The sequence below is a fragment of the Pristis pectinata genome, chromosome 35 (assembly GCF_009764475.1).
Source record: "Pristis pectinata isolate sPriPec2 chromosome 35, sPriPec2.1.pri, whole genome shotgun sequence".
Taxonomy (NCBI): domain Eukaryota; kingdom Metazoa; phylum Chordata; class Chondrichthyes; order Rhinopristiformes; family Pristidae; genus Pristis; species Pristis pectinata.
The window spans coordinates 8,908,638-8,929,722 of record NC_067439.1 but is presented as its reverse complement, the minus strand read 5'-3'; the positions used below and the strand labels follow the sequence as shown (position 1 = coordinate 8,929,722).

Below are 21,085 nucleotides of genomic sequence, written 5' to 3'. Positions count from 1 at the left end.
GTGATTTGTGACAATAACAGTCTATCCCACCATGTCCTCTTCAACCTGCTGTCAACCATTGACAGAGTTCAACACTCCAACCTTTCCAATCCACTGTGGTTTAGTAAGTTGGGACATGTACAAGGTTCCATCTTACCTCTGCAATCATAGCCAAAGAATCACCTGCAATGGCTTCTCTTCCCATGCATGACAAAGACGCCTCTGGTATCTTCCCAAGGATCCAGCTTTGTCTCCCTGCTTCTGTTGACATGCTGCCTTCAGCTATGTAGTTCAAAAACATAGTGCTGGTTTTCATGCTGAAGTAAAGACACCCAACTCTACCTTACCACTGCATAACTTGACAACTACTACCATCATTTATACGGGAGCTTTAATGTAGCAAAACATTTCACAGTAGTGCAATGAAACAGAACAAAACTCTTGTCATTTTTTGAACGATGCAGATGTGCAACACCTTGGGAAATTTTGCCATTGTTCACTGCTTTCCCATTCAATAGACCAACAAGTAGTCCTGTGATCAGACTGCATCCTTTGCAACATGAAGCTTTTTTTCTCCTCCTGAAGGATGTGTGGACCTACAGATTAATTGCTACTTGAGTTCACATTCTGAGCTGAGCTCCAGGTCTTATTTGGACAAATGGAAGTATTACACTAACTTCTGAGCTTCTCCCACCAAATAGCAGCACAAGTTCTGGTAGTTAGAAAACTAAAGGCGAATAGACTAACCTAGTACACAAGAATTAGAGATTTTGACACAGTTCTGGAGAGCTGTCACAGTGAATGTTAATAGTATTACCTTCACTTTCTCTGAAAATTTTTGGGGAATCTGCCATTTGCCCACTAATTTAGTCTGTCTACATCACTCTTTAACCTCTTTGCATTTTCCTTGCAGCTTACAATCTCTCCCATTTTTGTGTTCTCCACAGACTTGTAGATTTTGCACTTAATTTCCTCATGTAAATCAGTAGGGAGAGAAGAGATTATGGGGAAATAATTGGGGGAATAGGATTGATGGGGATTCTCTGACAGCCGACATAGACTCAGTGGGCTGAAAGGCCTTCTATGTTGTATGGAAACATGGTGTTTAATCTCTTTAACCACATTAGAAACGTGTACCTTAGTGAAAGTTCTCTATGTTGAGTTGTACCACAGCAACCAATTGAGAAAGTCTCATCACCTACGTAGGGTTGGACAGAGCAGCATGACTGCTTGCTGTACCTTATGATTGTCAATGATTTGGGGAATTTCAAGTATGTGAGTTAAATGCTTTGTCAGATCAGCTTGAAATGTCCAGTGAGAGCCTTAGGATCTGCAGAGATCTCCCTGTAAGCCACTGTTCCTTTGAAGCAAGAAAACAAATCCAATGTCTTGAAAGAAACATGAAAACAGAAATTAGGAGCAGGAATAGGCCATTTGGCCCTGCCATTCTGATCACCCAAATTCATTCCCTGTTCCTACTTTTTCCCATATCCCATGATCTCTTTAGCCCTGTGAGCCATATCTTAGGGGAGAGTTGCTCAGCATGTGAGATGGAATAGGTTACAGGAAAATAAGTGGGGGAATAGGATTGATGGGGATCGCTTTGAGACCCAGCATAGTCTCAATGGGACAAAAGGCCGCCCCTTGTGTTGTATGGAAATATGGCATTAAATCTCTTATACAACATCAGAACCTTGTACCTACATTGAGTTGTATGACAGCAACCAGCTGAGAAAGTCTCATCGTCTACTCAGAGGGTTGGAGAGAGTAGCATAACCACTTGCCGAACGTTATTATTGTCAGTGATCTTGTTTTCTTGCAGCTGGTATAGAGATGTTTTGTCTTCTCATTTTTTGCTGTCTTCTCTTTGCAGTAATCCTTGACATTGCAGATGAGAAATTACTAGAGGAAGAAATTCAGGCACCCTCCAGTTCAAAGAGGTAAGTGATCAATTGTCTTTTCTGTGATTCTTGGCTAGGATCGGTTTGTATTGACGTGTACTCTGGCAAGGGGATCTTTTTTTTTTCTGGAATTCTGGATGGTTGTGACTTGGGGTTGCTCCATGGTGATGTTCAGGGACTGAAGGCTGGAGGGTAATGTTGGGGTGGGGGATTCGATCTACTGTATAAATCACCGAACATGTTTGAGGGATTAGGAGATTCTCTTTGTGATTCTTTAGAACTTGCTGGTCAAGAGAGATGAGAATAAAACCCACACTGATCAGAATAAAAGATGAATCACATTATTAGGTATGGTCTATTGACCACTAAATGGCAGAAGAGTGAATGAAAGAGTTATGAAAGCAAATTGGGAAATAAGTAAAACAAACATTAAAATAATTATGGGAGAATTCAAGTAGCCCAAGTGGATCGATTAGGTTCGTAAAGGGAATAAGAGAGGTCCAACAATGTGTGAGGGACTCTCATCTCGCCCCATATGGATAAAGCCCAACAAGGGAGATTAGCTATTGGATCCAGTAAAGAGGAATAAGTTAGAGCAGATAGAACAGTACAGCATTGGACAGGCCCTTTGGCTCACAATGCCGATCATGATGCCAAATTAAACAAAACCTATCTACCTGCAGATGATCCATATCACTCCATTCCCTGCATGTTCATGTGCCTGTCTAAATGCCCCTTAAACTAGATAAGGGAAGTAAATCTAGTTAATAGTGATAAACTATAAAGATGATAATGAAGCACATAGGAATGATGACAATCAGGTTAATCTATTGGGGGAGATGCTGATTTTGATGGGCTGAATATGGCATTTAGGAAATTAAAATGGGCAACAATATTGGCAAATAATGATGTAGAACAATGGTGGAAAACATCTGAAATGCTGTTCAGGGGTGGGAGAATATTTTCCTTTCAAAGGAAGGAACAAGTTTAGCACTGGTGAGACTTTGGGAATGTATCGGGGAACAACTGAAGATAAGAAAAGAAGAATACATTAAGTATATGGACAACATGATAAGAGAAAAAGAAGGTATTGGGATGTTCTTTCTTTTAAATTAAAAAAAATTGGAGGCAATGAGGAACTATGAAATCAAATTATCATGCACATGAAGTCCTCTGCTATTGTTAGTTTCCTGACCAATACTATGCCCTTTATTCTACTGTCTGGTGGCCTGCAGACAAATCCTACCATTGTTTGGTAGTTCTGATGAAAGGTTATTACCCTGAAAGCTTAACTGTTTCTCTTTCCAGCCATGTACTTTTTTGCTTCCCACCAATGTTTTCTACCCCTTGCCGTTTCTTGGCTGCACCCAATTGATACTGCTGCTTGACCTTCTGTGCTAAGTTCCTTTATTGCCACTGCTTTTGCAACGTTTACTAGGGGAGAAATTAAGATCTGAAGTATTGACCTCCAATTTCAAGAGTTTTCTTCTGTGTAATCTCTGTGTTCAGATCACAACAGCATGCTAAAGTCGTGCCGTGGATGAGAAAGACCGAATACATTTCTACTGAGTTCAATCGCTATGGCATCTCCAATGAGAAACCTGAGGTCAAGTAAGTAAAATGTTGCCATACAGTTGTAACTCCGTAGGATTATTTGAGAGGAGCATTTGGTGGGTGACCAAATCTTATGCTATGAAATAGGCCAACCTTGAGCCACGTATGATTAATTAGTGTTTTTAAAACAGTGATCAGACAGCACTGATTATGTTCAGGGAAAATATAGTTGTGGAAGGGTGAGATGGAGATTAGTAGCCCGAGGTTCCCTCAAGGCCTACTATTGTTCAGCTGGGCCCAGGTGATAGTCCTCTTTCCTGTTCTCCAGCCAGAAATGGGAAAGCTCCCTGCTCCTGTTACTTAGTTGCCAAACTCTGTTTTGGAGGTCTGCATATCAATAGGCCCTATTAAGTTCTGCAGAGCACATTAAGGGCTAGTGTCAGGGCAATGATGCAGCCTTCCTTGACACCAGTCTGCACCAAGTTCGCCTCTGTTATAGACCCAAAGTGTGGACCTCAGCCCACAGTGGTATATCCTAGTGCATCAACGATTGTAATTTTGTTGAAGCTTCAGATTAGGTTTGTGGAATGTTGGGTAAAGATAGCATTGAAGTTCTTATTTGTGTGATTTATTGTTTGAATTTAGATTGGTCTAATTGCTGTTTTTGAGTTTGAGGTGGATGTTGTTTTCTATATTGCTTGTCCCAAATCTGACTGTTTTGTCTTCTATTTATTCCCAAAAACTAGGATTGGTGTATCTGTCAAACAACAGTTTACAGAGGAGGAGATTTACAAGGATCGTGACAGCCAGATAGCAGCAATTGAAAAGACCTTCATGGATGCAAATAAAGAGGTAGGGAAAAATATTCAGATAGGTAGCACCAGGACCCACTACAGAGGAGAATAAGGGAGAATACTGGGCATCCCATCCATGAAAGTGTTAAAACCTCCATTATCTCTTGATGAACCTTAAACTATATCCTGATTTCCTTCCCTACTTAATGGTATACCATTTAAAACTTCCCTCCCAAATTATCCTTTTCTTCTTGGGCAGAACTTTGGGATTGAGCCAGATTTGCTTCCAGTTCTGAGGTGATTACTGAGGTCAATAAGGAACCCTCAAACTGCAACAAAGGTGCAGAAGAGGATCCAGATGGGACAAGTGAATGGGTATTAGGGAAGTACTGCACTTCCACCATTGATGAGGTATCCATGTCCTCCCAACACGTTTTCCTGAAGTTCTCATTGCCATCCTGAATGCTCTTTCTCCAGTTTGAACAGTCATGGACTAAGGATTCCCAGGAGTCAGTGGGGATGTTGCATTTATTTTCAAGTAGCCTTTTAAAAACATCTTTGAATTTTTTCCTCTGTCCATCTCAGTCAAGGTAATATCATCCTATGATGGAGCTTGGAATGGAGTGTCTGTTTTGGATGTATGGTGTTGGGTGTGTGAATGATATGACCTGCCCTGTGGAGTCAAGTGTAATTAGGGTCTCCATCCTGGGGATGTTGACCAGGAGAGGATACTGATATTTTTTGCCTATCTTTCTGGTGGTTTGGAAGGATTTTGTGGCAAATGCATTGGTAGCAATACCGTGAGGAACGTTGGTAGTCCAAGTTGCAAAGGCATATGAAGGATAGGGATCACTGCTGCCCAGTAGACCATGTTTTGTGTGGGTTTGCGATCTTGATCTTCATTGTTTTCCTTAGTCAACCAAAGGCTGTGTTGGTGCACTGGAGTCAGTGGTAAATTTTACCATCAACGTCTGCCGTATTGAAAGACAGCTTCGAAAATGTGGGAAGTGGTCATTGTTTTCCAGGGTCATACTATGAACCTTCATTGTTGGATGGCGGTGTTTAACAGTGGGAGGAGGGTCATGGGGGGGGTGTTGTGGGGAGGAGAGTAGGATGGTAGAAGATCATTTGTGGATGATGAGCTGAACAGTTTCTCATTAGTTCTGCAGTGAGAAGCTTGTTGGAGGTGAGGTGCATCATTGAGCAAGAAAGATTTAATGAAAGTGTCAGGGCAATGATGCAGCCTTCCTTGACATCAGTCTGCACCAGTTTGTCTTTGTTGTACACCCATTGGTTAGGATCGTGGCTTATATGTCATGATGAAGCAAATATAAGATCGAAATGAATTTCTGTGGGCAGCTGAACTTGAAGATGGTGCTCTCTCCAAGCTGACAGAATTCAAGACTTTTGTGAGATCGGCAAAGGTCGTTTCATAATGTTGGGGCTGCTCCCTGCATATCTTCTGGAATTATTGCACGGTAAAGATAATGGTCACTGTGGAATCCACACTGTGATTCGGGGAAAAGCTGCTCAACCACTGGGAAGAGGTGGTTGAAGAGGACCATGGCTGTGCCTTTCCTTCTGATAGACAGCAGGGAAACCAATTTATAGTTACCACATTTGGAGTTGTCTCTTTTCTTGAAGATGGTCACCATCACAGAGTCTCTGAGGTTTCATGGTATATTCTGCTCTAGTCAGAGCTGGATGGTATGGCTGTGCATTTGTGACTGATTGTCCTTGCTGCCAATTTTTAGAACTTGATTAAGGATACTGTGTGCCCCTGGGGATTTTTTTCCTGTTGACATGTGACTTTTTTTCAATCTTGTCTGTCAGGAGTGATGACAAGACTAGACCAAACAGGTTATGGTTGGATATTGGTATTGGTTTATGACTGTCATGCATACCGAGATACAGTGAAAAGCTTTTGTTTTGTGTGTCATCTGGACAGATCATGCCATACATAATTACATCGAGGTAGTAAAAAGAAAACAGAATGCAGAATATAGTGTTGCAGTTACAGAGAAAGTACAGTGCAGGCAGACCAAAATGCAAGGGCTACGATGAGGTAGATTGAAAGATTAAGAGTTCAAGAGTCTGATAGATTCAAGGTCACTGCCAACAAGGAAGGAATCATGGCGGAGAATGTTTTCAGACTGTTCCTTTCAGCAGGTGCTGACTACCTCTGCCCTTTAAGTTCACCTTCATTGTTGACTATCAGAGGGATAGAATCTTGGGGGTTAAGGCTGTAGATAGTCTTGGCAGCATTGAAGAACTTGCACGTCATTAACATCAGTGAGTTGCGGAGCCTTCTGTGCTCTTTCTGTCCACCATCTGACGTTAAGGTCACAAGTTTTCTGTTGAAGCTGTGCACTTGTTAATTTGCTAATAGATCTCCTGGTCATTCTCATCAAACTAGTTCTGTTTTTTCGGAGTAGAGAAGCCACGAGTCTCTTTACTGGTGCGAATTATGGTCGATTTCAAGGTGGTCCATAACTGTAGAACTCCCATCCAACAGAAGCTGCAGAGTTCCAGTGTCCACAGTCCAAGCTAGCACCCAATTCCTGAGTGAATGTACCAAATTATTATTGGTATGACAAATTAAGCATGCTTGGCTTGTGTTCCTTATTACCCTTCCAACTCTGTAAGGAAGGTGCTATCAAAACAGATCACAAGAGACGTCAATCCTGCAGCAGCTGAACAGAGAAACCTTAGGTTAACAATGTGCTGTGAAGCTACAGCCTCTTAGTTCAGGCATTCTTACTTCAATTGCCACCACCACTGCACCCCCCCCCCCCCCCCACCCCCAAAGTAGATTGGTATGTTAGAACATAGAACAGGCCCTTTGGCCCACGATGTCCATGCGACCATGTTGACAATTTAAACCCATCTGCCCACACACGGTCTATATCCCTCAATTCCCTGCCTGTTTTTGTGTCTAAATGCCTCTTAAATGTTGCTGTTGTATCTGCAGTGTGTTCCAGGTACCTACCACTCTCTCTGCTTTTTTTTAAAAAAAGAGTAACAACTTGCCTTGTAAAGCTCCTCTAAACTTTTCCCCCTCGCCTTGTCTATGCCCTCAAGTATTTGACATTTCCACCATGGGAAAAAGACTCTATCTACTCTAACTATGCCTCTCATAATTTTATACACTTCCATCAGGTCACCCCTCAGTCTCCAATGCTTCAGAGAAAACAATCCAAGTTTGTCCAATCTCTTCTTATAGCTAAACCTGTCCTGTTCCTGTGAGTCGTTTTGTATGTGTGTTTACTCTGATGTCTCACTCTGTTCCCTAGGTCACTCAACATTACAGCAAACCTCGAGTTATCCCTGTGGAAGTTATGCCTGTCTTTCCTGATTTCAAGGTAAGGCTTGTGGATATGCATTCCTCACGGATATTGTGTGGGCTTGAGACATTATTCCCTCCCAGTGAAATGTCTCACTTTGTGACCTTGTCCACTTGGCTTGAGCAGAGGTTTGTGGCTGAGAGCTGATATGGTGAAGCACCACACTGGTGCCCACTTAGCGTCGGGGTGCAATTCCAGTGATGGGGAAATAAGGGTCATTATAATGTTCTATACATTCAGATATGTTACTGACAGCGCTGCTGTGTGGGGAACCTAGCAGAAACCATGCCATGCCTGCTGCTATAATTCCAATGTACTGGAATATATGGAGAGCAAAAGTGGGCACAGTGCTCTCACCTGGGGTATGCCAGTTATGAAGAGTTCCAATACTGAGTACGTTTATTGGGAATGATGGCATCGTGGTTGAAATCTAAAGAACAGAGACGTGCATTTGGATCTGACTATGGGCACTGGAGAGTTTCAATTCAGTTAATGAAAAATCTGGAATAAATTCTTCTTTACCAATGATCTGAAAATGAGCATGTCATAAAATCCCATTGGTTTAACCAGGAAAAGAAAAAAACGGTATCCTTAACACAAGCAGGGCTGTATGTGACTCCAGACCCACAGCAATTAACTCAACCGAAACTTGAAAAGGCCAAGTAAGCCATGTGGTTCAAGGGCATTTCAGGGCGGGGATAAATGCCAGCTTTTCCAGTAGTGCTATGTCCGTGGGGATTGGGGAAGGAAGAAAAGGATTTATCTGTAATAGAGAGAAATCAAGTGAAATAGCAGTGAATAAATAAAGTAAATTTGGGTGATGTAGAATATACATTAATAGCTAAGAAAGGAGACCAAGGAAATGCAGGTTTAAAATCACCACAGTAACTAAAAGTCTGCAAGATCATTAAAGGCAAAATGTATTTGTAAAATTTAAGTAGTAGCCAATTGTACAGGCAAAAAGAATGCAGCCAAATCTTAAAGTTCGTGTACAATGATTCCTTTTTAAAACTCACTTACCAGAAATCAACAGAGTTTATGTTAAATCACAGAAGGTACATTTCTTATACTTGATTATTCCCAACATTTCTCCTGAGAAATTATTCCTGAACACCCCCTGAAAATCCTTATGTACTGGGCAATGGGAAGAGAGGTAGTGGAACCTTTTGAAGAATCTTTTCGCAGCTGGCTGGTGGTGATCTTCTAGGCCGATTGGCCTCCCATGCTGTTCGTGAGCCATTAGGTTTTGGCAGCATTCCTTTTGACTATCAGTTGCCTATTACTAAAAACAAATTTGGTGAATGAAGTTTGCTTTTAATGATCCTATGGACCATTAGTTACTGTATTTCTCTGGCCTCGTCTCTTACCCATCAATGTGAAGATTCTGTTGCACCTAATTTTCATTTTGTTGCTCTATTCATTTGGTGATGCTTCACTCAGTTTCTCTCTTGGTATAGATTAATCCTTTTCTTCCCCAACCCCTAATCCTACCCCCAAACGAAGATTGAGATGAAATCCCATTTTAGGGCTTGAACCTCGTGTCGGAAATCAGAGGTTGAGAGTACTAAGTAAAGCTGACATTTCCCTGTCAAGATAAATTGTAAAAAAGAGTCTTGACATGTGAAGCAAACACTGGGTGTAAATAGTTTGAAATTTCCACAAAAAAAAAGCTGACCGTTCTGCATGGAAAATTCCAAACTTCCTCATGACTGATTGTCACTATCATTCCAACTGCATTCTGTTGCCGGACTCTCCAGCAATGGAAGGCAAACTTCCTGTGGTTTCTACCAGTAAATCTGCCTGCAGAAGGTTAGCCCTGTCTAAGGCTCATTATCTAGTCCTTTTAATGGAGAGGAAAGGCTGTGAAGGAGACAGGTAAGTTTTAGGTAATTTAACTTATTTGAATTAATTTAAGTGATTTCATTGTGTTTTCTAGTTTGTGTTTTCATTAAATTTTTAACATTTCAATTGTTTGCTTTTTAAATATTTAAATGTTTGTAAGTGTCATTTTTGTTGGTTCAGCCTAGTAACACAGCTTAACCAGCTGCTCAACTATTTGATTGGGACTTAGGAAATAGAGGCCTGACGCTGGACAGGGTTTAACAAATTGAGTTGGAATGTGCTCGGGCTGAGGGCAGATTTGGCCAGTAGGCAAGCTTGGGCGGAACTCCAGCACAAGTATTTTCATTCTTGGTACTCATTCAGAGTGGCGCAGCCAGTAGAGCTGCTGCCTCACAGCTCCAGCAACCCAGGTTCGAACCTGACCTCGGATGGTGTCAGAAGAAGTTTGTACATCTTCCCTGGTAACTGTGTGGGTTACCCCTGGGTGCTTCAGTTTCCTCCCACATCTCAAAGATGCTTAGGTTGGTTGATTCATTTACTGTAAGTTGCTCCTAGTGTAAGTAAATGGTAGAACCTGGTGGGAATTGATGGGAATGAGATTAGTGTTGGATAAGTGTTTGATGGTCATAGTGGACTGGAGGGACTGTTTCCATGCATTTCTATGACTATGACTACAACTTTACACAGGGATGTGGTCACAGTTATGCAATGTCAGAAAACTTGCTTTATTTTAGATTATTAGGAATGATTTCAAATTTCACTTTACTTCTCCCTTCCATAGATGTGGATAAACCCATGCGCGCAGGTCATATTTGACTCTGACCCAGCACCCAAAGACGTCACTGGTTCAGGTGCCGTGGAGATGATGTCCCAAGCTATGATCAGGTGAGGCATTCTAACTAGTTGCTGGTGCAGTGAATACATCAGAAACATTTGGGGTTTAAGGCTACAAATCACTGAAATTCAGGAGTTCTGAGTTTATTACAATAAAACTGACAAATTGTTCATCAGGCAAAGGATGCAATTGCATTAGTTCTCTGTGGGGCTGCTGCGCAGTGAAGACAAAAGAGGCTGCAGATGCGAGAATCTGGAACAAAAAAATGCAACGCCAAAAGAAAACAGTGAGTCATTTAGCATCTGTGGAGGCAAGAGGTGTGACGTTTCGGGTCGAGACCCTGCATCAGGACTTGTGACCTGAGCAGTATTAAGCAAATACTGAGGCAGGAAAAGTGCAGATGTGGAAGGGAGAGCAAGAGAGATCTCTGATAGGGTGGAAGAGATGAGAAGTTAAATGATAATGGGGTGATGGTAATGGCAACAGGGGATGAAAATAGAACCAGGCAAGGAACAAAAGATAAGGCACAAATGATCACAGGAGAAGCATTACCAGGATCTGAAGTAGGAGCAGAGGTTTTGAAATGAAATTGTTAAACACAGTGTCAAATATGCAAGTCCATGATGGGGATTCATTCAAATATGACTTTCTTTCCACACAGGGGCATGATGGATGAGGAGGGAAACCAGTTTGTTGCTTACTTCCTACCCAGTGAGGAGACCACAAGGAAACGGAAGCGAGACAGTGAGGAATGTATTGATTACATGCCCGAGGATATGTAAGTTTGCAGTTCATAAGTGTCAGAATTTGGAGTAAAGCTTTGTATCTGACTTGCGAAACATATTCTGGGACTGAAGAAGTCCCTAAACATGAAGGAGAGATGGAGCTAACTATAGCACAAGGCTTTAGCACAGTTACACAAGTAGCTGTTTAAAGTGTTCCCAGCATGGGTACATCACTGTGTAGATGCAGGCTAAAGTTTCCTTCACATTGTTTCAGCCAAGTAAGCCCCGAGCATGGGTTAAGTACTGGGTATGGCTGTGGGAGTTAAGTGCTTCTCTGTCCAAGTGTATGGGAATTGAATACATGGTGGTTCTGAGTCCCACCGGTTGTATGTCCAATGTGCAATGAATTTTTGTTTTCAGATACGAGTACAAAATATCCAGAGAATATAATTGGAACGTGAAAAACAAAGCCAGCAAAGGATACGAGGAAAACTACTTCTTCATCTTCCGTGATGGAGACGGAGTCTACTACAATGAGCTGGAGACCAGGTGGGCAGAGTGTTTAACAGTCCCCCAACTACACTGTCGCTGAGGGAGGGCAGCAGTTGTTGGAAGCCCCTTGGAGTTTAAATAATTTATCCTCTGCCTCCTTTTCCCCCAAAGCCCTTAAAGCCCCCAAAGCCCTTAAAGTCCCCAAATCAAAGATAGTTCTCTCATTTCTATGAGTAGCTTTACACTAAGCAGATTTTGCTCTCTGGCAAATTTATCCTACCTTCTACATTATTCTACCACTTCTCCAGCCACGTACATTGTCTCCATGCACATTACTTCCTCCAACTACATCTCACGGGCTGCCCTTCTGATTTTACTGACTGTAGAGTGCTGACCTTAAATAGTGCTATTCACTGTTCTCTCCTGATTCTGGCCCTGATTGAGTTTACTAAATGATCAACCTCCTTTTATGTGTCCCATGGTTGGCAGCAGGTCTCCTGCTTCCTTCCATCTTTTACTCCCTGATGAAGCTCCCCGCTGTGGCTTTCTGTGCTAAATGGCATCATTTATGTGTTACTGTTGTTGTGATCCTGATGGCTACAACTTCCAGATGACTGACTGCATTGTCCATTTCCACAGAGTGCGTCTGAGCAAGCGCCGTGCAAAGGGGGGTCATGGTGTTCAGTCAAACACCAACGCAGTGCTGGTGGTGAAGCACAGAGAAATGAATGAGAAAGAATTGGAGGCTCAGGTAAGTGAAACTGTTCTTTCTTAGTTCACCAACCTAATCACCAAATAGTTCAACACTTCTGAAGTACAGTAGGTCTCTTTCTATATAATATATTACAATGCTTTCCTGCCACATTGTTGAGTCAGAGAGAGACAGAAACAGGCCCTTTGGCCTATCAAGTCTGTGCTGACTACCCATTTACACTAATCCTACATTATTCCCTTTTTGTTTTAAATACTCCCTACAGTCTTATCAACTCCCTCTGAGATTCTACCACTCGCCTACACACTATAGGCAATTTACAGTGGCCAATTAACCTACCAACCCACATGTGTTGTTTGGGATGGAGACTTAACTGTATCACTATTTAAATAACACTGTTTTTCCCACCATCAAAGTGGATAACTTCACATTTATCTACATTAAAATGGATCTGCTATTTATTTGCCCACTCAGCTTGTCTAAATCACCTTGAAGCCTCTCCACAACTTTCAATCCCACCCACTTTTGTGTCATCAGCAAACATAGAAATAATTCCATTCGATTCCCTGATCCAAATTATTGAATGTAAATAACTGGAGCATGGATCCTTGAGGTACCCCACTAGTCTGCTATCCCTAAAGTGATCCATTGATTCCTACTGTTCCCTGTCTGTGTACCAATTTTCAGTCCGTGCTGGTAAATTACCCCCATCACATGTGCTTTAATTTTGCATGCTGAGCTCTCGTGTGTGTGACTTTATCAAAAGCCTTCTGAAAATCCAAATACACCACATCCACTGGTTCTCCCATATCTATTCTACCATTTATATTCAGTAGAAATGTTTTTTTGTCCCAAATTCATATTATTTATGTCTAATTCCTTAGATGTTCAGATGTCTTATAATAAACTGTAACAATTTTCCTACCACTGATATTAAGAAACTGGTTTGTAGTTTCCAGTTTCTTCTTCCTCTCTTTTATAAATAGCAGAGCATTATTTCGTAGCAGGAGCTGTTCCATAATCCACAAAATTTGGGAAGATATTTACAAGTATTTGAAAGAAATTTGGGAACTATTAAAAGAGAAATTGAGAAAGCAGAGGGTATGGGAGGTTTTTATATAAAAAAAAGCAAGCTTACTGGGATCAAAAGGTAACTTGTCTAGTGGAGGAAGTATTTGATACCTTGCTGGTGTCTTCAAGAAAGAGAAGGACGATGCAGATGTTGTAGTTGAAGAGGAAGTGTGGAATATTTGGTCGGACAAACAGTAAGAGAGGAAGTATTGAGGTTTATTGCCAAATCCATATGTAATATATCAATCTGATGAGCCTTCACTATATTCCTTCCATCGCAAATATATCCTTCCTTAGGGCGTTCAGACAATATTCCAGATGCAGTATCACTTGGGCCTTGCATTATTTCAACAATTCAAGCAAGCTTATTCCTTTCCCATCTCAGTCGCCTCATTGATATACACTACTATACCTCAATATTTGCCCTATTTGTCCCTTTGCACTGTGCTTCTGTAAGATGAATTCCCCATCTATTTGCTACCATGATTCACTAAAAAGTTAAAAGCTCACCAGAATCGACCAGTAAATTTGCAATGGGTCCAGGTACATCAACCATCTGTTGTACTGGGTATAAAATATCAGCAATAGAATGGCAAGATATTTCCAAATGAGGACAGAATGCAAGTTACAGGGGGACCTTGTCATTTTGTTGCCACCGTCCTTGCCGATCATAGCTATCATCTGTATAATAGTTATGGTAAGGGGGGATGGGGGAGGGAGGTAAAGGGCCCAAAATCCAAAGGGGAACCATTCCTGGAAATGTTTGCCTGAATATTTGTTATTCCACAGGAAGCCAGACGAGCTCAGCTGGAGAATCATGAGCCAGAGGATGAAGAAGAAATTGAGCCAGGCAAAGGCATCACGGGATCAGGTGAAGGCTTTGTAGCCAGATGGACTTCCTTTTCATTAATTCAGTTGCAGTGAAATGGCAAAGACATTTCACCCATGACAAGAAGTGTCCAAGTCTATCCCTCCTTGTCCTGGAGTCTTTGTCTCCAAACCCCCTCACTGTCATGAATCATTTTGGTATTTCAAGCTACTGGTTGCATGATGCATCTTTAAATGTTGTTTGAAGGTACTGATGTTCACTGCCCTGGCTTAAACAATGAACACCCTTGCTTTTACTCATAACGTCATTAAGACATTGGAGTTGATCTGACTGTTCACAATGACAGCTCTGTCTACCCAGTACTTGGTCTGCCTTCTGTTTGCACTGCTGCTGCAGGCTATGTCATTCCTAATGTGCTTCTCCCAGCCCGTGGTGTTCTGGTGTCTGGTACAGTCCCACACTGATTACAAGTTGTCTCTGGGTCATGAACCCAGAACTTATGGACGTGGGCACAAAAGGGCTCCCATAATATTATTAAATTCAAATGTCCAACATCCATGCATACATTTCTTCCTACAAACGGCAGAACAAGTCTCTCTCCATTTTTAGTAATTGTTTTTTCTCATCAGTCTTGTGTGTTTTTGATGCCATTCTTTACAATACCGTGGAGGTGTGGTGACCATATCGAGTGATTTTTGTGTATTTTCTGACTTATGGACAAAATTGACGTAAGGACATCTGTAAAAACGGAACCCGTTCACTACCTGGCGACTTCCTGTATATAGTTATTACCTCATGGTCAGGCTTCTTATTTTCCCCCACTGCACCCTCGAAGCTGTTGCATACAATACAAAGGCAGCAGCTGCTTTCCAATCATTATTACACTGAACATCCCCTACAAGTGAAGATGTATGTCAGTTGTATATTTAATCAGCCAACTCAGCATGGACAGAGCACCTTCTGTGTTCCTCAAGTCCATGGTGTCTCCAATTCGGCTTGAAGTGGAGCTGATTGTGATTGATTACTGGGGAGCATTCCACTCTATTTCCTTACAACACAGAAGGCAGCCATTCAGACCATCGAGTTCTATGCCAGCTGACTGAGCAATCTCATTCTCCCACTAACTTTCCCTGTAACCTATCTCCCACATTCCCATTAACTGCCCCCCAGATTCCACCACCCACTTGGACGAGGAGCCTTTTACAGTGGCCAATTAACCCACCAATCTGCATGTCATTGGGATTGGGAGGAAACCAGAGGACCTGGGGGAAACCCATGTGGTCACAGAGAACATGCAAACTCGACACGCATGACACCAGAGGTCAGAAGTGAACCCGGGTCACTGGAGCTGTGAGACCGTGCTTTATGGCTCTGACTGACAACAGTTGTGCCAACTGCTTTCAACTCACTAGGGTGTTGTGCAGATCACAATATGAACCAACTGCTGCTCACTGAAATGCTGGTTTTATTAATACTATAATATTTTAGTTTGCTATTGTGCACTCTGACCTCAAATAGTAGAGGACGTACATTTAAGGTGAGGGGTGGCAAGTTTAAGGGAGATGTGTAGAGCAAGTTTTTTTTTTACAGAGAGTGATAGGTGCCTGGAATGGGTTGCCAGGGGTAGTGGTGGAAGCAGGTATGATGGGGGCATTGAAGAGGATTTCAGATAGGCACATGAATACACAAGGAACAGAGGGATATGGATCATGTGCGGGCAAAATAAATTTAGTTTAATTTGGCATCATGTTTGGCACAGACATCGTGGGCCAAAGGGCCTTTTCCGGTGTTGTATACTGTTCTATGTTGTGTTCTATGGATGGATTACCTCTACACAGCGTGGGGAGGGTGCGATCAGACCCCTTTGCCTCACCTTCCTGTTTCTTTTCATTAGATGACGAAAAAGACAAAGAGAGTGGCAGCGAGAAGGCGGCCAGTGGGGATGAACACTCGGGGAGCGAGAGCGAACGGGAAGAAGAGGACAAAGCCAGCAGCAGGAGCGGGAGCGAAGGAGAGAGTGACAGCGGGGACGAGCGGCAGGCTCGCGAGGCCCGCGATAAGGAGGAGATCTTCGGCAGCGACGACGACAGTGATAACGAGGATCAGCAGAATGAGAGCGGGCAGGAGGGCAGCGGCAGCGACGACGAGCAACAGAGCGAGGAGGAAGAGCGGCGAAGCAGGAGCGCGTCCAATAGTGGCAGCGAGCACTCGGATAACGAGAACCAGCGCCCTGTGCAGAGTGGCAGTGAGCAGGGCACGGATTCGAGTGAGAATGAGGAAAGTGGCAGCGAGAGTGACTGAAGAGCTTGGCCCTGATCTGCCTGCCTGCAGTGGGTATCAATGGACAGGGACATGGTCTTACAAACTCACTGAGACTTTGGTGATCTCCCTTCCCCTCCCCTCCCCACCTTCCCTCTCTCTTCACACATTTGGTGAGTATTGCACAGTAAAGGTACATCTTGATCCTTGAGCAGTTGACCCAGGTGTGTCGAGGGATGGGAGACTGTAAGCGTCCACCAGCTGCTGGTGTTTGGGCTCATTTTTATAAGCATTTGTATAAAACCACATCATTCTACAATACCTAAACAGAGATTAAAAACCCATGTATTAAAGCTGACGTCAAGGTGGCAGTGGAGAATGTGTGAAGCCATACATGTAGAGGGAGACATTTGCGAGCATCAACCAGACACTGGACTCAAATGAAAGACTATGTTTTGGTGAAAATCTCATCTACTTTTGTAATTTACTTTTCTGAAATTTGTATAGGGTGGAACAATGAAGCTATATATAGAACGGGCTGCCAGAGGAAGTGGTAGAGGCAGGTACAATAACAGCATTTGAAAGACATTTGGACAGGTACATGGATAGGAAAGGTTTAGAGGAATATTGGCCAGATGCAGGCAAATGGGACTGGCTGAGATTGGCATCTTGGTCAGCATGGACAAGTTGGGCCGAAGGGCCTGTTTCCATGCTTTATGGCTCTATATCTGGCTGTAACTGGGATAAGCTTGTTACAGATTCCAGGATTAACTAGGCTGCGTTTTATCCTTGGGTTTTGGGGGGGGGTTAGTGGGGGAATCCTAATTTCATTGGTTCTGTATGATCTCTGCATTTTTTCCAATTTGATGATGTGAGAATCAGGAATAGTTTTGACTGTTGGTCTAGACAGTGGGCTGCAGGTGTGGGTGAGAAGATGATGTCCCTATTGGGAGTGGGTTCTATCTAGCCACAGTTCAGCTTGATCGACTGTATTGATTGTGTTAGCGTTCCCTGACAATGTTCACCAAGCATTGCATTAACTAAATGATATAATTAACATAATATTGATGGTAGATTCATCGAACATAAGTAACAAGCCTCTTTGGGCATATATCCAGAATGATAGAACACTTACCTCTGAAACAAAAAGCAGCACTCAGCAGGTCAGGCAGCATCTGTGGCAAGAGAAACTGAATTAATATTCCATGTCGAAGATCCTTTGGGAAAGAGAAGAAGGTTGCCGAGCTATAGGAAGGATGTCATTAAGCTGGAAAGTGTGCAAAAGAGATTCACAAGGATGTTGCTGGGCTAGAGAGTTTGAGTTATAAGGAGAGACTGGATGGGCTGCGGCTTTTTTCCCTGAAGCGAAGGAGGCTGAGGGGTGATCTGATAGAGGTTTATAAAATTATGAGGGGCATAGATAAGGTGAATGGTCAGTCTTTTTCCTTGGGTAAGGGAGTCTAAAACTGGAGGGCATAGACTGAAGGTGAGAGGGGAAAGATTTAAAGGGGGACTGAGGGGTAACTTTTTCCAGAGGGCAGTGGGTATGTGGAATGAGCTGCCAGAGGTAGTGGTAGAGGCGGGTGCAAAATACAGTGTCTAAAGGACAGGTACATGGATAGAAATGGTTTAGAGAGATCTGGGCCAAACGCAGGCAAATGGGACTAGCTCTTAACCAGCATGGACATTGGGTTGAAGGGCCTGTTTCCATGACGTATAACTCTATGACTGTAGTTTTAAGTTACAGAGAAGGTGGAAGGAGGGATGGTCAGACACGGCAATTGATGGCAAAAGTAATGAAATTTTCAAGTTCTGTGTGGGGCAGGAAGCAGCATCGATGTAGTTGTCAATCCCAAAGGCTGTTCCATGTAAACCACAAAAATGGTCGTAGCCTGGGCCAATACAAGTTCCAATAGCTATACCTTCAATCTGCTGAAAGTGAGTGGAGTTGAAGTTGCTCAATGTGAGGACGAGTTCAGCCAGGTGAATGAGTGTGTCGGTGAAGGGGAACTGGTTGGGTTTCTGTTCAGGGAAGAAGCAGAAGGCCCTCAGACATTCCTGATGTGGAATGGAGGTGTACAAGGATTGAATGGCCATGGGAAAAATGAACCAGTTGGGACCAGGGAATTAGAAGTTATTGAAGTGGCAGGAAGCATCAGAAGTCTCACAGGAGCAAAAAAGGTGGAAAGAACTAAGCTCAGAGAGGCAAAACCAGGCTGGAACAATGGCTTCTGTGTAGTCCTGTGTATGGATCTTGAGCAGAAGGTAGAGGCAGGGTAATGCAGATCTGAGGCTAGAAGCTTGGAAGGGAGGTCCTGAGGAAATGAGATCTTTGACTTTGGAGTCTAAGGCCTGTTGTTCAGTGGTGGAGTCATGGTCTAGAGGGAGGTGTGAGGATGTCTGAGAGCTGATGCTTGACCTTTGCGAGATAAATGTCAGTCCTCCAGACCACAACAGCTCTACCCTCATGGGCAGGTTTGATAATGAATTGAGGATTGATTTTGTGCGTGGAACACTGCAAGTTCAGAAGGAGGTAGGTTAGAGTTGAGGGTAGGGAATTGAATGACCAAGGTGGTCAATGTCTCATCAGCAGTTGGCAACAAATTGATCCAGAGAGAGTAAGGGGCAAGAGGGGAGGGGTCCAGGGGAATTGTGGAGATGGAATTCTGCAGACTTGGGTGAAGACTGCCGGCCAAAGATGTAGATGCAGAGGGAGTGGAATAAGTTCAACATTAAGATGAGGATGTAGGAGGCAAAGCTGAAGCCTGACGACTGATCATTGGGATCAGAAGGATGAAGATCAGTAAGGATGATGAAACTGAAGGGGGAGAGAGAGAGTCGAAGGGAAGCGGTCGGACGGGAGAGGTATTCAGCTTCGAGAGCTGCTCGAGTTTGCAATCTTTGACATCTGTAAGTCACCTGTCGCAGCACTGAATGTGGCAAAGAATAAACTGGAACTGTGGACCATGCCAGACTCAAGTTGGATGCAGAGCTAAATGGATGATTAGGTGCAATATTCAGTAGAGAGATTTGCAAATAACTTCCTCGATGCTCCAGCTACTCACTCACTACTTGCTCCGACTGTGATGTAAAGAATTGTGGGTTATGCAAATTGGCTGCTACTCCCAAGAACTGAGATTGTTCTCCAAAATGATTTATTGTCTACAGAGCTTTGTTACGCTATGTTGTGTTAAACTTCACTCTGACAGAAAGGCTTCATCAGGATGACAGATAAAACTTAAGACAAAAACTGGAAAATTGGAGCCATGTCGTTAGAACAGAAGAGATTATATTTTTGTTTCAAGTGAAAGAGTAGAGGTGAAATGGTCAGTATATCTCCCATCTAGCTTTTCAGTCCAGATGAAGGGTCTCAATCTGAAACGTTGATTGTCCATTTCCCTCTACAGATGCTGCCTGGCCTGCTGAGTTCTTCCAACAGTTTCTCTTTTGCTTATTCTTAAGGCATTTCTCCTGATGGAGAAAAATGTTTGCCAGCGTACATGACGCTCTACGTACTGTTATCTGAGAGCAGCAAGTTGCAATCTGGGTACAGACACACACCCGTGGTTGACTGCCCTCCTCGATTAGAGGACCCAGGACTGTGGCAGAGATCCAGAACTTCCTCTTGCCCTACAAGAAATCAGCCAGCTTCTTCTGGATCTTAGCAGCAGGACATAGCCTGAATAAGGAGGAAGGAGGCCAGGCACTGGTTTCTTAAAAGAGAGGGGCATCTCCCCGGTTGCCAGACTTGGGACCTATGAGTGGTAGGCCCCAAGGACATCCCAGAAAGCCCTGAGACACTTTGGGCCAAATGCAGCATGGTGAAACAGCAGGTAGTGCTGCTGCCTCCTGGCTCCAGGTTCAATCCTGACCTCCGGTGCTATGTGGCATTTTCACGTTCTCCCTGTGGGTTTTCCCCCGGGTGCTCTGGTTTCCTCTCTCAGTCCCAAAGATGTGCTGTTGGTTTAAATTACTGCTTTTAGTAAGCAATCAAAGAAGTTTGTAAGAAGAAGCAGTGATGGGCATGTGAAAGAGAATATTGCAGGGATACAGGAAAAATAAGAAGAGGGAATGGGACTGATGGGACTGCTCCTTTGGGATCGGATGGGCAAAATGGTCCATTTCCTGTGTTAGAATAGATAAGGGATTAGCACCTCAAGAACTGATGGAGGGCACTAGTCAGCTCTACCAGTGTTAGCAGAGAGGCTTGCTGATTAGTGCCCTCTGGGCTGACATTCATTATGCCCTCCCACGAAACTCCCATCGTCACCAGAGGGATCCAAAGCCCCATAAAAGGAGAGGACCAAGCTGCTTATTTTCTTTGGATCTGTGACAGAGGAACTGTTGTTGGCCAGTAGCCCGTGCTGCCAGTGATGTATTAGCCTCCACTTAGAGGACTCCTCCTCTCTCTCCCGCGCTCCCCCCACACACCCCCCTGCCCTTCATCTTGTCTAGGACACCCAACCCAGTGGCAGAGAGAGACCTGAAACCTGGGGAGCACCCCTGTCCCTGCCCTCAAGTTACAGGACACCTTCACTCCACACTATAGGAGGAGTTTTACTGCCAATTTTCCCCATGGGATGGAAGGTTGCTGCACACGTGGGGCATGCCCGGGATGTTGCTGGTGGCAAGAAAAGGTGAGGGAGATGGTTCCTCCCAGTACATGGCTCTGCACCCTGCCCCAAGGAGTGCGGCAGCTTGGAGACCTCAATCAGCAGAGGTTTCAAAGTCAAACAAAAGCCAAAGTC

General features: G+C 43.5%; 1 protein-coding gene across 1 annotated transcript in view; it reads left to right on the top strand.

Annotated features, from left to right (window-relative positions):
- Positions 1-16,802, top strand: part of paf1 (PAF1 homolog, Paf1/RNA polymerase II complex component) — a 31,204-nt gene extending 14,402 nt beyond the window's left edge. Inside the window, exons 5-14 of the mRNA XM_052044385.1 lie at positions 1,853-1,919; positions 3,390-3,491; positions 4,181-4,286; positions 7,522-7,590; positions 10,196-10,299; positions 10,911-11,027; positions 11,395-11,523; positions 12,106-12,217; positions 14,039-14,120; positions 15,973-16,802. Of these exons, the coding sequence (XP_051900345.1) occupies positions 1,853-1,919; positions 3,390-3,491; positions 4,181-4,286; positions 7,522-7,590; positions 10,196-10,299; positions 10,911-11,027; positions 11,395-11,523; positions 12,106-12,217; positions 14,039-14,120; positions 15,973-16,379 (1,295 nt within the window). The 3' untranslated portion in view covers positions 16,380-16,802. The remainder of the gene's footprint in view (positions 1-1,852; positions 1,920-3,389; positions 3,492-4,180; positions 4,287-7,521; positions 7,591-10,195; positions 10,300-10,910; positions 11,028-11,394; positions 11,524-12,105; positions 12,218-14,038; positions 14,121-15,972) is intronic.
- Positions 16,803-21,085: the final 4,283 nt, after the last annotated feature.